General features: G+C 48.7%; 1 protein-coding gene across 1 annotated transcript in view; it reads right to left on the bottom strand.

Annotated features, from left to right (window-relative positions):
* The window catches only part of HMCN1 (hemicentin 1), a 1,183,532-nt gene that overhangs the window by 800,124 nt on the left and 367,937 nt on the right, over positions 1 to 15,471 (bottom strand). Inside the window, exon 11 of the mRNA XM_086956029.1 lies at positions 11,392 to 11,667. Within this exon, the coding sequence (XP_086812155.1) occupies positions 11,392 to 11,667 (276 nt within the window). The remainder of the gene's footprint in view (positions 1 to 11,391; positions 11,668 to 15,471) is intronic.

Below are 15,471 nucleotides of genomic sequence, written 5' to 3'. Positions count from 1 at the left end.
AAGATTGATTTACATATAGTCGGGTCCTAACTGAGGTGACAAAGTGAGCTAAAGAATGATGATGGATTCAACCCAGATCTGTGACTGGGAGTGAGTGTCCGAAAAGTTTCAGCGCTCCATCCATCATCTCCTTTTGTTTGCTTTGTTCGCCCTAAGTTGTCAGGGTATGCCCAGACGTGGGTCCCTTGCTCACTTTGCCACTGGATTCAAGCTAGCCTGGCTGATGAAGGGTGTTACCTGGAAACCGGTCCCAGGATGCTTGTTTCTGGTTCAGGGAAGATCTGGCTTGGCAGTTCGGGCTGGACTGTTCCCATGAGGCACACGGTCAAGACTGCTTTTCCATATAGTCGGGTTCTAATTCAAGTGACGAAGTGACCTAAAGAATGATGATGGATTCAACCCAGATCTGTGACTTGGGGTGAGTGTCTGAAAAGTTTCAGCGCTCTGCCATCATCTCCTTGTGTTTGTTTTGTTCGCCCTAAGTTGGCAGGGTATGCCCAGACTTGGGTCCTTTGCTCACTTTGCCACTGGATTCAAGCTAGCCTGGCTTATGAAGGGTAGGACCCAGAAACCGGTCCCAGGAGGCTTGTTTCCGGTTCAGGGAAGAACTGGCTTGGTAGTTCGGGCTGGACTGTTCCCATGAGGCACAGGGTCAAGACTGATTTGTATATAGTCGGGTCCTAACTGAGGTGACAAACTGAAGTAAAGAATGATGATGGATTCAACCCAGATCTGTGACTGGGGGTGAGTGTCTGACAAGTTTCATCGCTCCGTCCATCATCTCCTTGTGTTTGCTTTGTTCACCCTAAGTTAGCAGGGTATGCCCAGACATGGGTCCCTTTCTCACTTTGCCCCTGGATTCAAGCTAGCCTGGCTGATGAAGGGTGTTACCCAGAAACCGGCCCAGGATGCTTGTTTTTCGGTTCAGGGAAGACCTGGCTTGGCAGTTCGGGCTGGACTGTTCCCATGAGGCACAGGGTCAAGACTGATTTGCATATAGTCGGGTCCTAACTGGGGTGAAGAAGTGAGCTAAAGAATGATGATGGATTCAACCCAGATCTGTGACTGGGGGTGAGTGTCTGAAAAGTTTCAGCTCTCCGTCCATCATCTCCTCGTGTTTCCTTTGTTCGTACTAAGTTGGCAGGGTATGCCCAGACATGGGTCCCTTGCTCACTTTGTCACTGGATTCAAGCTAGCCTGGCTGATTAAGGGTGTTATCCAGAAACTGGTCCCAGGATGCTTGTTTCCGGTTCAGGGAATTCCTGGCTTGGCAGTTCGGGCTGGACTGTTGCCATGAGGCACAGGGTTAAGACTGATTTGCATAAAATCGGGTCCTAACTGAGGTGATGAAGTGAGCTAAAGAATGATGATGGATTCAACCCAGATCTGTGACTGGGGGTGAGTGTCTGAAAACTTTCAGCGCTCTGTCCATCATCTCCTTGTGTTTGCTTTCCTCCAGATCACAGGCCCATGCTCTGGACCTCAAGCATAGGTATACACATGCCTACAGCCCACACACATGATTGTTTTGCTTACTGAGGCAGGATACAAAAATGTACAACTTGCTATGTGGAACTCAAGACAGGGAAACACACTCTCTAGAGGGACCACATTCCAGCCCAGCTATAGCTATAGGCTGTATACATTTGCATGGAATGCCAGAGGAAATAATGTATCTACTACTTCTGATAAGAGAGGTCTGACTTAACTATTATCACCAAAATCCTGTCACATATATTTCTAAATTAAACAACACATATCAAATATACAACCATTCTGAGATAATCAGGAGCCAAATTGAGAGACAGGAGAAACTAATCATCAACTCCCACATTGAGGCACCCTAAACAAATACACCTGTCTGTGCCAGATTCCTTCCTGAAGCCAGTGTGGAACGAAGCCACACGGCCACCCTAACAGCTGATCTCAACTATTACCAACCTGAAAACCAGAAACTGTTTGAGTTAAGTCCCAAGCCTGGAGAAGCCCTGAACTCGTCACAATACCTGGAATCAGTTCCTTCCTTGACATGTAACAATGGTTGAGCAAATGGTAGATTTGAACGTACTTAATGGGAGTCAAAAACGTATCACAAGCTTTTAAGAGTGAAGCATCACCGAACTAACCAGCAATATGAACGTCAGTTACAGCCATTACATCCACCAAATCTCCTGCCAGGACAGATGGCAATGCAACATTAACTCTCCAGACAGCCGCCGGCCAACAGAAGTCTTAGCAACAAGAGAGAGTATTCACAATGGCTGTTAACCAGGATGTGAAACAGAAACTTCACTCAAAGTCAAGATCATGACACTGAATATCAACTGATTTAATTCAACAAATGTAACATTCAATTAGCTCTAAACTAAAAAAGTCTCCGAAAAATGAAACAGCACGTAAAAACATACATCTATCTTGTTGGTAGATTTACAATTATTTGTTATGAGTAATACACCAGGAGGACTCATTTAAAAAATGAAACATCGGGGGAGGAGCTTCGCGCGGTACCAAGATGGACGCGTGAGCAAAGGGCTCCCGAGACCCTCTTCGCCTCCCGCATGTAAATGGTCCCACGCATCTATCCTGCCACAAATCCTGATTTGAACGACGGGTACTTCTTGCTTATGCCCTGCTGATCCTGAGAACTTTTTTCCGAAATCAAATCGGACGCCGAGAACCGGACTTGCCGCATCCTGCGATTTGCAGCCTACATCATAGACCATCCCCGGACTTGGGTCCCCGAGGTACCCAGGTGGCAACTCAACAACAACGGCCAGTGTGACACGCCCACAGACCCTGTGGTACTTTCGGTTTCGCTTTGGGTCATGGTTGACGGCGCTCTACTGCCGCCCCATTCGACTTCTCGTCCCTGCGACAGATCCTACGCTTGCTTTAGATCTTAGCCCTTCTGCCCTGGAGGACCATCGAAAGCGGGATAATTTTGACCAGATCACACCGGCTCAGTGGGAGTTCATCGCCCACTATGGCGGGCAAAGCAGATGGCGAGAAGCGGAACACCAAGGGCACGCATCGTGGTGGCATTATTCAAACTCAGATCATAGAGCGCTACACTCGCCCAAAAGGGTCCCCGGGTGGAGCAAGCAAGGCTCTCGAGGGGACCGGAGATGGTCCTCCTTCATCGGCGGAGCCGACACTGAAGGACATCATGGGCTCCATCACCAGTGTTCGGACGGCTATGGGCCAACAATATGAAACTCTCGCTGCGAAAATCGACACGGTGGCGATTGAGGTTAACCTCATTAGGGCGGACCTCGGTAAGACGAATGAACGATTCAAGTTCCTGGACATTAAAACTGCAAGCTTGACCACTGATGTCTCGGACCTCCAGGCTGAGGTTCGCACTCTCCGCACCTCCAACGACCAGTTTGCTGCCGGCTGGAGGATTTCGAGAGCCGGGCCAGGCGCAGTAACGTCCGCATCGTGGGGGTTCCGGAGAACTCTGCGGATGTATCCACGGACCATCTGGTGGAGGATCTGGTCCTGAAACATCTTGTGCCTAAGGGCCTCAGCAACTTTTTTACCGTGGAGCGAGCACATAGGGTTCCCGGTGGGAAGCCCAAGCTGGGGGCCGCACCTAGGCCTATCATCGCCAGGATTTTTAATTTTCGGGACCGGGACGCTATCCTGCAAGCCTCACGTACTACAGGTCCCACTAAATTTGACAACGCCTCAGTCAGCTTCTATCCAGACTTCACCCAGGCGGTGCAGAAACAACGTATGGGCTTCACCGGGGTGAAGAGACGGCTCAGGGATATGGGACTGAAGTATGCCATGCTTTTTCCAGCCCGACTGAGGATCGAGTATGAGGAGCGGGCGTTCTTCTTCAATCGCCCCGAAGTGGTCAGTGACTGGTTGGACACCTTGCCATCAAACCGCACCAGCAGCGAGAGATCGAGAGGTGCCGAGGGTGGCCTGGCTGAACAGGAGTAGTGAGTCTGCATCGGCGAACCGGTTACTATGGACTTATATCAGTGGCTTTATAATAGACTTGCTTTATAATGTAGATACCCGGGGGTGGGGGGAATCGGGCCTCTTTTTTCCTCCTCTGGCGACTTTTTCTCTCTGCTTGTAGGTTAGTTTAATGGGGCGACAGGCACACTGCAAGTTGGGGTGGCTTTTTGGTCTAACGCAGGGGTGCAGGGTGGGGGGGTGTGTTTTTCAGGGTTCCTTGGGGGCAGTGGGGGGGTCTTCCCCTTTTTGGTTTGTCCGAGGCTGCGCTATGTTCTGTCTTTTATTCGGTGTGCTTGTTCCCGGGCGGAGGGGGCTGGGTGCCCATTGCGGGGATGGGGGGGGGGGGGAGCTTAGGGTGCTGAGTTGGAACGTTAACGGTCTTGGTGATAGGATTTAGCGGGGAATTGTATTGCAATACTTGAAACGCTGTGCCCCAGATGTGATTCTGCTCCAGGAGACGCACTTGGTTGGAAATACATGCCACGCAATGAGCAGACGGGGCTACCGTTTGGTGGCCCACTCAGGGTTTACCTCCGGGTCGAGAGGGGTGGGGGTCCTGGTACGAACTTCCCTTCCCCTGGAGATAGATGACGTAGTGCTGGACGACAGGGGCCGCTATGCGGCTATTACGGGTCGGTGGGAAGGGAAAACGATTTCCATTTTGTCTGTATATGTCCCCCCTGGCCTGCAGGCCACCACATTTGCTGATTTGGGAGATGTGATCCTGGGGTTTCCTGATGAAATATTGGTAGTGGGTGGCGATTTTAATTCTGTAGTTAGTGGGGATGAAGACCGTAGCCCCCCGAGAGCCCTGCCTGCGGCACAGCTTTTGCTCGGGAAGCTCCTGGACACGTTTGGACTAGTCGATTGTTGGAGGCAATTGCACCCTGGATAGCTCCAATATACCTTTTATTCGGGAGCCCATGGGAGTCTATCGAGATTGGATTACATTCTTGTACTAGCGCAGCGATGGCTCGTGGAGGGAGTTACGGTGGGGCAGGAGGGTGGGGAGGGGGAGGGGCAGGGTGGAGGTTGCTAAAAACCGGCATATGGATAATTGCAGGTAAGTAAACAATTTAATTAATAAAACGAATTTCGTAGTGCGCCTTGCATCGCAAAATGCAATGCAGTGCGAGCTACGAAATTCGTTTTATTAATTAAATTGTTTACTTACCTGCAATTATCCATATGCCGGTTTTTAGCAACCTCCACCCTGCCCCTCCCCCTCCCCATCCTCCTGCCCCACCGTAACTCCCTCCACGAGCCGTCGCTGTACTAGCGGCACAAATGGTCTCTGTACGGGAAATTAGACATTTGGCCAGGGGGATATCTGACCACTCTCCGCTTTGGCTTACAGTTGACATACAGTTGGGTGCCGAGGGCCGGGTCGCTCCGATCAACCCCTGGCACCTTCGTAATCCTAAGATCAGGTCGGAGGTGGTGAAGTGTATGGACTACTATTTTGCTGAGAATGAGGGATTGGTTTCCTCCCCTGTTACATTGTGGGAGGCATATAAACCAGTGATTCGTGGTCAAGTCTTGTCCCTCATTGCCAGCGAAAGGAGGCGTAAGAATGCTGCTGTTGTGGATCTGGAAAACTAAATCACTGACTTAGAAAGGCAGATGGAGTCCGGGGTCACTCCAGAGGTGGTGCATGCTCTGGCCTTGAAACAATCTGACTACAAGGCGCTGGTCACTGAGGCGGCCAAGGCGATGCACCGTGAGCAACAGGGACGTTTGTACGATGTGGGTGACAAGGCGGGAAAGTTGATTGCATGGTTGGATAAGAAGGATAGACTGAACCGGGTGGTGCCTGTTATTGAACGGATGGATGGTATGCGTGTCGTGGACCCGATTGATATAGTCCAAGTTTTTGCTCAACACTTTCAGGCGGTGTATGCACCGGTCTCTGACAGGCCGGAAGAGGACTCGCATTTATTGCTTCGGGATATCGCCTTGCCAAGCTTGTCGGATTCGGACAAGGAGCTTATGGAGGCGGATTTTTCCACCAATGAAGTAGCGCTCGCTATCCGTTCACTTCGTTCCGGGAAGGCCTCGGGCCCGAATGGGATTCTGGTGGAATTATACAAGCTATGCCCGACAAAATGGCGCCGTATCTTCGTCGAATGTTCCTGTCATCGCGAGATCTCGGGTCTCTTCCTCGGGATCAGAGATTGGCATCCATCGCGGTCATCCATAAAGATGGCAAGCCCCGCGATCATTGCTCATCGTATCGGCCGATTTCGCTCCTGAATGTTGAGCCCAAAATTCTCGCTAAACTCTTGGCAAATCGGCTGATTACGGTGATCGCTGACTTGATCCATCCGGACCAATCTGGATTTATACCCCACCGTAATACCGCTCTCAATCTACGTCGCCTCCATGGCGAGCCGGCCATCTTGGTTTCCCTTGATGCCTCGATGGACTTCGATACGGTAGAGTGGCCATATTTGTGGGCTGCCCTTGCTAAGTTTGGATTCGGCCCTAAATTCATTGGGTGGATTAAGCTTTTGTATGAGCAGCCGCTGGCACAGGTGGTGGTTAATTGCAGGGCCTTGGAGCCCTTCACCCTCGGTCGCGGAACGAGACAAGGATGCCCCTTGTCACCGCTCCTCTTTGCGCTTGCCCTTGAGCCCCTGGCTGCATGGCTACGTTGGGAACCGTCGCTTAAGGCCATCCGATGGTCACCTGACTTCGAGGACCGGATATCGCTTTATGCCGATGATATATTGTTGTATCTTACCTCTCCTCGTAAGTCGTTGGGTGTCCTGTTTGATGTGTTACGCTCCTTTGGGAGGAATTCCGGTTTGGTCATTAACTGGGCCAAGTCCTGTATTTATCCACTCACGGACGATGTGCCTCTTCTTCCCCGCATTTGTCCGATACCGGTCTCTAGAGTTGGCTTTAAATACTTGGGGATCTACATTTCGCTGGACCCCAAAGCCCGCTACGAGCGGAATTTGTTGCCTCCGCTTTCCCGGCTTCGGTCGGATGTTGCCGAGTGGTGTGGCTTGCCACTCTCCCCTTTGGGAAGGGCAGCCCTGTTCAAAATGATGTCTCTTCCCCGCTTCCTGTATGCCATTCAGAACACACTTGATTTGGTACCTGCTAGCTATTTTCGTGAGATTGAGGGCTTGCAGAGGAAGTTGATGTGGGGTGGGCGACCGCGTATCGCATTGGCGAAATTGACTTTGCCATGTTATGATGGAGGTATCGCGTTGCCCGACATCAAGCGCTATTACTGGGCCTCCCAGTTGAGTGCTGTGAACCACGCTATGTACGGCCCTGTCCCGAACCCCGCGTTTGAGATGGACAGATGGCAACTGCCCGAGGGGGATTACAATCGAGCGCTCTATTCTAGAGTTCTAGAGTTGGCTTTAAATACTTGGGGATCTACATTTCGCTGGACCCCAAAGCCCGCTACGAGCGGAATTTGTTGCCTCCGCTTTCCCGGCTTCGGTCGGATGTTGCCGAGTGGTGTGGCTTGCCACTCTCCCCTTTGGGAAGGGCAGCCCTGTTCAAAATGATGTCTCTTCCCCGCTTCCTGTATGCCATTCAGAACACACTTGATTTGGTACCTGCTAGCTATTTTCGTGAGATTGAGGGCTTGCAGAGGAAGTTGATGTGGGGTGGGCGACCGCGTATCGCATTGGCGAAATTGACTTTGCCATGTTATGATGGAGGTATCGCGTTGCCCGACATCAAGCGCTATTACTGGGCCTCCCAGTTGAGTGCTGTGAACCACGCTATGTACGGCCCTGTCCCGAACCCCGCGTTTGAGATGGACAGATGGCAACTGCCCGAGGGGGATTACAATCGAGCGCTCTATTCTAGAGCTGACCGGAAGCACCTCATGGGTCCTACTGCAGTTGCGGTGCCAATTTGGGGAAGTGCGACCGCCGCCACGGGATGGACAGATAAACTGACAAAATCGACCCCGTTGTACGCCGCGGAAGCGCTAGGTGGCCTGTGGACGTCAAAGGGTTTTGACAGGTGGGATCTCATCGGTATCAGCAGGGTGGGCGACCTTTGGGCCAAGGGCAAAGTTAAAACCTTCGAGGTACTCCAGCGGGAATATGAACTGAGCGATAGGGAATTTTACCGGTACCTTCAAGTCAGCCATGCGCTTAACTCGGTTTTCCCAGCTGGCACTACGATCCCGGAGTCCTCTCCTCTCGAGGATAGAGTACTTGACGGATATGTTCCCGACAGCACCATATCTCTAATCTATAAGAAACTGATCAATGATCGCTCGGATCTCCTTCTACAATTGCGGAACGCTTGGACCAGTGACGGGCTAGAACTGGACGATGAAGACTGGCAGGCGGCGATATCTTCCCCCAAGGAGGTCGCGATTCCGGCACGCCTTAGGCTGGTGCAACTTAAAATACTGCATTGGGTGTATGTCACGGGCCCACGACTGGTACATATGGGTTTCTCTGTGGATGGGTTGTGTAGGCGTGGATGTGGTATGTTGGCTACGTTTTTGCATATCCTCTGGGAATGTCCGGAGGTGGCGACGTTTTGGGGCCGAGTACATGCGGTTATGGGTGAGGTGACGGGTGCTGTGTTATCGCCTGAGGCCAGACGCTGCCTGCTGAATGTTTGGGAGCCGAACGACTGTACTGTTGCTCAAACTCAATGGGTCACATTGGGTAATATGGTTGCTAAACGGGATATTGCCCAGTTGTGGGGTTCTCAGAGGCCACCATCACTCCAAACATGGAAAGAAAACATGGACTGGTCCATGTTCAGGGAAAAAACTGTATATGTCTCCCGTGGCAGACCTAAGAAATGGGGTAGGGTCTGGGGTCCATGGAATGCATACCGTGGAGAGATTTGCACCCCCCCGTTCACGGACATTCCAGATCTGCTTCTCCTCCCTTGACTGTGCGTTCCCAATGCTTAGCTTTTGTAGACTACATTGTATTGTTTTTGCCCCTGGGTCCCCCCCTCCCCAGTATTTCTCCTCCTTTATATTGTAGCTTATCTTCCACCCATCTCCACTGCCATATGGGACAGCCAATCTATCGCACAGTAATGCCTCGACCTTTTTTGTGTTTTGTTCGTTGTTTTATTTATATAAAATATAAAATGTGAAACCTTTCACTAATCCTATTTATACCACATGCTTTTACAAGATCGCGAGATATCGCTGCCGGACGCCCGGGTTGTCGGCTGAAGAGCTGTGTACTTTGATGGTGATATTGCTGTGTGCGACTGACCAGCCTCCGTGGTTGTAGGTCTGTAACTGTCTCTTTCTTTACATAATAAAGGTTTAAAAAAAATGAAACATCAGTGAAAAAAGTGAGATGAACAACCCAGAAGATTTCCTTCTGCAGGCCAAATAAAGAATAACTTGAAGCAATACAATTACTGTATCTTTTTAATATTTTGCTGGTGGAAATGAGACAGGTTTTCTATGCCTTAACTGTGTGATATTCTGTCTCTGATCCTGTATTACCACATCACACATGTAGGTTTACAACAACCTTAGAATGCGGGCATTAATTAAAAAGGCACAAACCAGGGCAAAGTGTTGATTTCCTTTTTTCCGGCCACAGCAAAACTTGTTTTGTACTGGAAGGTTGTCTAACAGTGACACAAAGTAGAACTTTGCGCTCCTTTGTGTTACATTGTGGAATGAGGACATCACATGGGTGATATATAGGGATTCCAGGTTACCATACATGGATTTTGATGGCAGGGCCTCTCTTCTAACATTAGTAGACAGTTCTTTACACCCAAAATATTACGCCTCCTCAAGGCAAGGCCAAAGTAGAAGAAATATTTTGATTTAGTTACTGTGCTGCACTGTACAGCACACAACTAAGGGGCCTATTCCGATGTCGAACGGACCTAAGTCCGTCCGACATTGGGCAGGAGCTGTAACCGACCGACCTGCTTTCGTCGTACGATTCGTATACCTTACAATGCAAGCATGCTTTCCGACCGGAAAGCATGCTCGCATTGCTGAAAGCAGGGGTGCACTTCATCCCTGCACCCTGTGGCTGGCACCCCAAGGTGCCCGCAACCGGGTGCAGGGATCAACGGAGGGGCACCATAGGTGGCCCCGATGGCGGCCTCAAACCCATGAGGGCCCTGCTGGGGGCTCCCAGAGACAGCTTCCAACTGTCCTTTCGTGCCGGACAGACCGGCACGAAAAGGCACTGAAAAGCTGCCATCGTACTCCCTCGGTCGCACAGATGCGACCGGGGGAGTATTGGAGGATTTCCGGACTGGGGACAGGCTCTCTGAGCCTGTCGTCCGTAATCCGGAAATCCGAGTCGGATTCCTTCCTGACCGAGCCCATTGGAATGGCTCGGTCGGGAAGGAATCCGACTGGGACTGACCGATTCGGTTTGAAGGGCTCCGAACATGGTTCAGACCCCTTCCGGACGAAATCGGAATCGTCCCCTCAGTGGGAAAATTTCAAGGTTAGTCAAAGCTTAGGGGCAGATTTATGATGCCCTTGCGCCGCAATTGTGTCACTTTATTTGACGCAACTGCGGCGCAAACAATGCGCCCTATTTACAACGCGACGCATCTAGGAGATGCGTCACGTTGTAAAGCCCTGCGCCATAAGGAGGCGTTCCTGCGCAGGGGGGGGGCGTTCCTGCGCAGGAACGCCTCCTGAAAGTGGCTGAGTGAAATCTATGAGATTTCACTCAGTCACTTTCAGGTCAATGCTGCGTCAAAACCCTGCGCCTGCTTGAAGAAGGCGTAGGTCTTGATGCAGCATTGTGTACATGGGGCACCCCCGAGCCTTGCTGGAGCTGCGTCGCGCTTGCGACGCAACTCCAGCAATGCGCCACAGATGCGTTACGCATCTGTGCCGTTTTTGCACCATGGTGCGCTGCATTATAAATGCGGCACACCATGGGTGGCGGAGCTGTGGCGCACTGTGGCGCACGTTAACTGGCGCATCCCTGGGGATGCGCCAGTTAACATAAATCTGCCCCCATGTGTTTTGCTACTGGAAGGGTAACCTTCCAATACAAAATCTAGACTAGAGATCCCACACACACCTTTGAACTATTGTGCAAAGATGTGTGTGTGGTGCTAGGCAGGCGGAATTTGTGGCATTGCTTGAGAAGATGGTAGTAGCATCATATCATTGTAGATTTGACACTGTCCTGCTCTCTCCCTTTAACACAAGGCAGCACAGCAACTTTCCCTGCTGCACTGCATTTCATGAAATAGTAAATTTGCCCAGTGCAGTGATTGAATTATCACAATTATTTCCCTCTTAAACGTGGAGGAGCTGATTAGTGTAAGCCCCCATGTACACCACGCCATGCTTCCTGGTATATAGTGTTAAATATGATGCAGGCTCTATTGTGTGTATCATTGCAAAGCACTTTAGTACATTCAAGAGCAACAGACTATACAGATGCTCATATTTACATTTTAACATACCTTGTACAGTGAGAAAAACAGAAGCCAGTGTACTTCCCCCTTCATTAGAGGCAAAGCAGCTGTACTCTCCAGCATCACTGAGCGTTATGGCTTTGATTTCCAATGAGAGGTTGCTCATCATTTTAATCCTAGGTGGGTCAATCATCTTCAGATCCAGATTATTGCGGAGCCAGGTGAGATTATAGCGCACCGTACTTTGAGTCAAGCACGTCAAGATGGCCCGTTCTCCAGGAGTCACTGTGACATTGTTAGGAACCTGAATCACTGGTGGTGGTTCTGAATAGAAAGGATAAAAGAGAAAGCAGTTTAATTATATTTTTATCAAGTGCTAAACTGTGAGCCATCAAACTGATTACTCCAAGTTTTCAAAGCAGTTACAGTTGTGAATCAGGAGATGTTCTGGTATCTTTAGTGCTCCATGTTTTCTGTCAAGCAAAGTCTAGTGATAAATACATTTCTGAACCTTAATTCACTATTACTCGTGTGAAGCACAGAAGTGAATGTTTTTTTTAAAACACATAATTTTTCATGTGCTCACAATAGTGAAACATTGCAGTAGCTGGTTTAAAAACATATATGGTTTTATTAGGGGTGAGCGAAATTTGTGGCATCTGATTTTGCATAATTACTTAAAATTCTGCAATATTACACAAATTATGTGAAATGCAAAACAGCATTTAACACTATTTTGTAGCATGTAATGTGTCCTTACATCCATCTTAGCCTCACGGACACATTTCACTCTAAACAAGTATTTGCATTACAGCCTGGGTAGAGAACATGCCCAGACCCCCAGTCCCCGTCTGAGCACCAAACTACGGCGCTCAGACCAATCACAATGTGCATTACAGCCTTGTGATTGGCTTAGGGTAGCCAATCCCAATGCTGCATTACAACGTTGTGATTGGCTCAGGGGAGCCTAGCTGCTTCCTGTTTGGCGGAGGACAGAGGACGCAGGACAGAGGGGCGAGGACGTAAGTGCCTTTTTCTGTTTTTACACTCCCTTGCCCCTCATCCCCGCCCCGCCACCCCATATCAGTGCCAGTTGCTAGGAGATATCAAAAGAGACAGATGAAAGAAACTAAAAAACAACATTAATAAGGTTAATCTTTGTTTTTTCACATGGGGAGCAACATGTTCTCCGTTTTTCTTTGAATTCATTATTTTAGATTGTTTTAAATCCAAATCCCTCTTTCCTTGGGTTCAAATGGTCACCACGGAGCATTCAAAAACTAGTGGGGGTAACATGAGTATTAGGATCGCAGTTATTGCAGAAGAAGGGAATTCCTTCTATATGAAGAATCGAACCAACCACGCTAGATCTGGCATGTAGTGACTGAGCCCAATTTTTTTTTTGGGGGGGGGGGAGGGGGGGGCGTTTCTGGGAGGTTCTCATCCCTGACAAAAAAATGTAAAAATCTGAAAAAGTAGTGCATTAAAGCATAATTCTCAATTAATGTGCTAAAAAGCCAAAGTCTCTGCAGCGCTACAAATTAAATATTCAAGTCAGTTCATGGTGAGCTAAGCCAACGACAGCCCCCAGGAATTGACTACATTTTAAAAAATGTGCAATTGGTACCCCTACATGTGAAAAATCTACTCAATTGTGCTAGAGCCAGCATTTGTCATGGGTCCCCGACATGCATTGGGTGCTCCCTTTGGCCAAAAATTACATATATCTTGCTACTACTAGAATTTTGCTATTAGTGCCATTCATATACCATGGGTCAGCCTTATATCAAAAATTACTACACGTATGTCAGGACTACCTTTTTTCAGGTTGACCCCCTTCCATATGCCATGATTGTCCTACCTGGAAACAATTATCTCCAATGTGCCAATCCAGCATACTTCTGCGTGTTCCCCCATGCCAAGAATTTCCTTCAGTATGCCATGATCAACATTTTGCTATGAGTGTCTTTTATGCCATGTATTACCTCTAGTATTCCAGTGTCAATAGTTTGTCACAGGTGCCTGTCATGCTAAGAATTGCATTCAGTATGCCAGCATGAGTATTTTGCCATGAGTCTTTCTGTAAACCAAGAATTTCCTTCAGTATAGCAGGATCAACGTCAAGCACCCAGGTTTAACACCACATTCTCACTTATTCTCACTCACTCTGACTCACTCCTTTCTACTCATTTAAATGTTAATGTAAATGTAAATTGATACTTGTATAGCGCACTACTCACCCGCAAGGGTCTCAAGGCGCTTGTACGAATAACGCTGTGGAACCCATCCTGGCTTCCCCTGTGAGGCGTCCACTCCTGGGCACCCCAAAGGTGGAGGCCAGGCATCCTTAGCGTTGTGGGGGCTGTTGTGGAGATTAAGCAAGCTATTGCCCAGAGTTGCAGAGTGGGACTCAATGATTGGAATAGGCACTGAGACGAGAATTATCAGGTCCGAGGAAATTGAGCCCAAGGTCCCGGGCTAGACCTCTACATCAGGGTCTGCCGCTCTAATCATTGAGCCACACTTCTCTTACAAGTACTCATTCACTTTCACTCACACTCCCTCACACCAACCCTTTAACACTCCCTCATTCATTCTTACTCATGCCTTCTTACTCACCGCTTTAATTTCTTTCTCATACTCATTCTCCTTCACTCTGACTCCTCAAAATTCCTGACACTCAATCTCACTCATTCTCACTCCGTACCTGCCATGCTCTCTCCCTCATTCACTTTCAGTCACGCACATGCTAACACAGACACACACGTTCAGATATACAGTGGCTCTCTCATATAAACACTCATACCCACAAACATATCACAACCACATTTAAAGGCCTTTTATTTTACTTACCTCAGTTGCTACAGTTCCAGTTCCTGGTGCTCCAGTTCTTTACACTAAAAGTGACTAATGCACTATTATTCGCTATTAGTATACTAAAAATAGGTGGTAAAGGAAGTTTGAGCACTGATGTCCACAAGGATGCCACCCCTGTGTTCTTGGAAGTGATTTTGAAACCTCTAAAGCCAGGGGTGCAAAGGCATTGCCAGGTGTCACAAGGGTAAAACCAGGAGTCAGAATTCCGACCCCTGGAGATTCCTAGATGAGGTCCATTCCTTCTTCATGGGAAGCCAACACAGCAACCCGCCCATCCAGATCCACTTAGCACCTCATGGCATTTGTAGATCTCCACAGACTGATCGCTTTTAATCTAATCCTGGGAGGCTGTCCAATAAAAAGAAATACATTGCTGTCAGTGACTGTGTGGGACGACAGAGTGGAAAAACAGAAGCCACTCTTTATAATGGAGTCAAAATAAAGGTCAAGTTGTGGAAGGGGAAGTATTTGCAGATTAAATAAGACTGTAGTGTTGAGTTCTAAACATTTTCTATTATAAAAGACATCTGTAATTTACATTTCAAGATACAAAAAGGAAAGTAACATATATAACTCCAAAATAGTCAAATTAAAGTAACTGCTGGCGCTTATCACTGAAATTGTACTAAGACCACACAGGAGTTATCCCTGGTGCAATTTATTGCCAAAATATACTTATTTTTAAAGAAAGGAAGCCTTCACTACCTATTTATAAATGTTGGAAAGCTGCATAGGTGTAAGTAGTTAGTAAGTCTGTCAATAAACAACTAAGCCTGGGTGGTGAACTCCACTCCGTTTGCGGAGTTTTTCACACTTCGCACTCCACGGAGCTTGCAGAGTCTTTTCCTCTCTCGCCAACGGTAAATTGGTGAGTTCGAGCGAGGAAAATCCAATGCTAGACCACTTCCCAGCGAGATTTCTCAATGCGGGCAGCCGCGGATCACCGCTAGCACTCGCTTTAAGAAACCTTCCGTTCGCGTTGCTGAAGCTGCAGCTCGAGTACAACTTCTACACGAGCTGCATGAAGAAGCAGCGCCCTCTTGCACTGTGCAAGGTGCCATTTGTGCTTATTTTACTGTGCAGGACAAATACCCAGCACTAAAAATCAGTGCGAACGGCGCGAAGTAACCCACTCCACTGTTCGTGGAACTCCACGTAGCTTGGTGGTGGAGTGTTTTTTGTTCACGGAACTCTGCAAACTTCATCCAGGCTTATAAACAATACCCGCATTTGGGGTTTAATACTAAAAAT

The sequence above is a fragment of the Lissotriton vulgaris genome, chromosome 1_1, assembly GCF_964263255.1.
Source record: "Lissotriton vulgaris chromosome 1_1, aLisVul1.2, whole genome shotgun sequence".
NCBI classification, from domain to species: domain Eukaryota; kingdom Metazoa; phylum Chordata; class Amphibia; order Caudata; family Salamandridae; genus Lissotriton; species Lissotriton vulgaris.
Note: the sequence above shows the minus strand (reverse complement) of the source record. Positions and strands in the feature narration are given on the sequence as shown.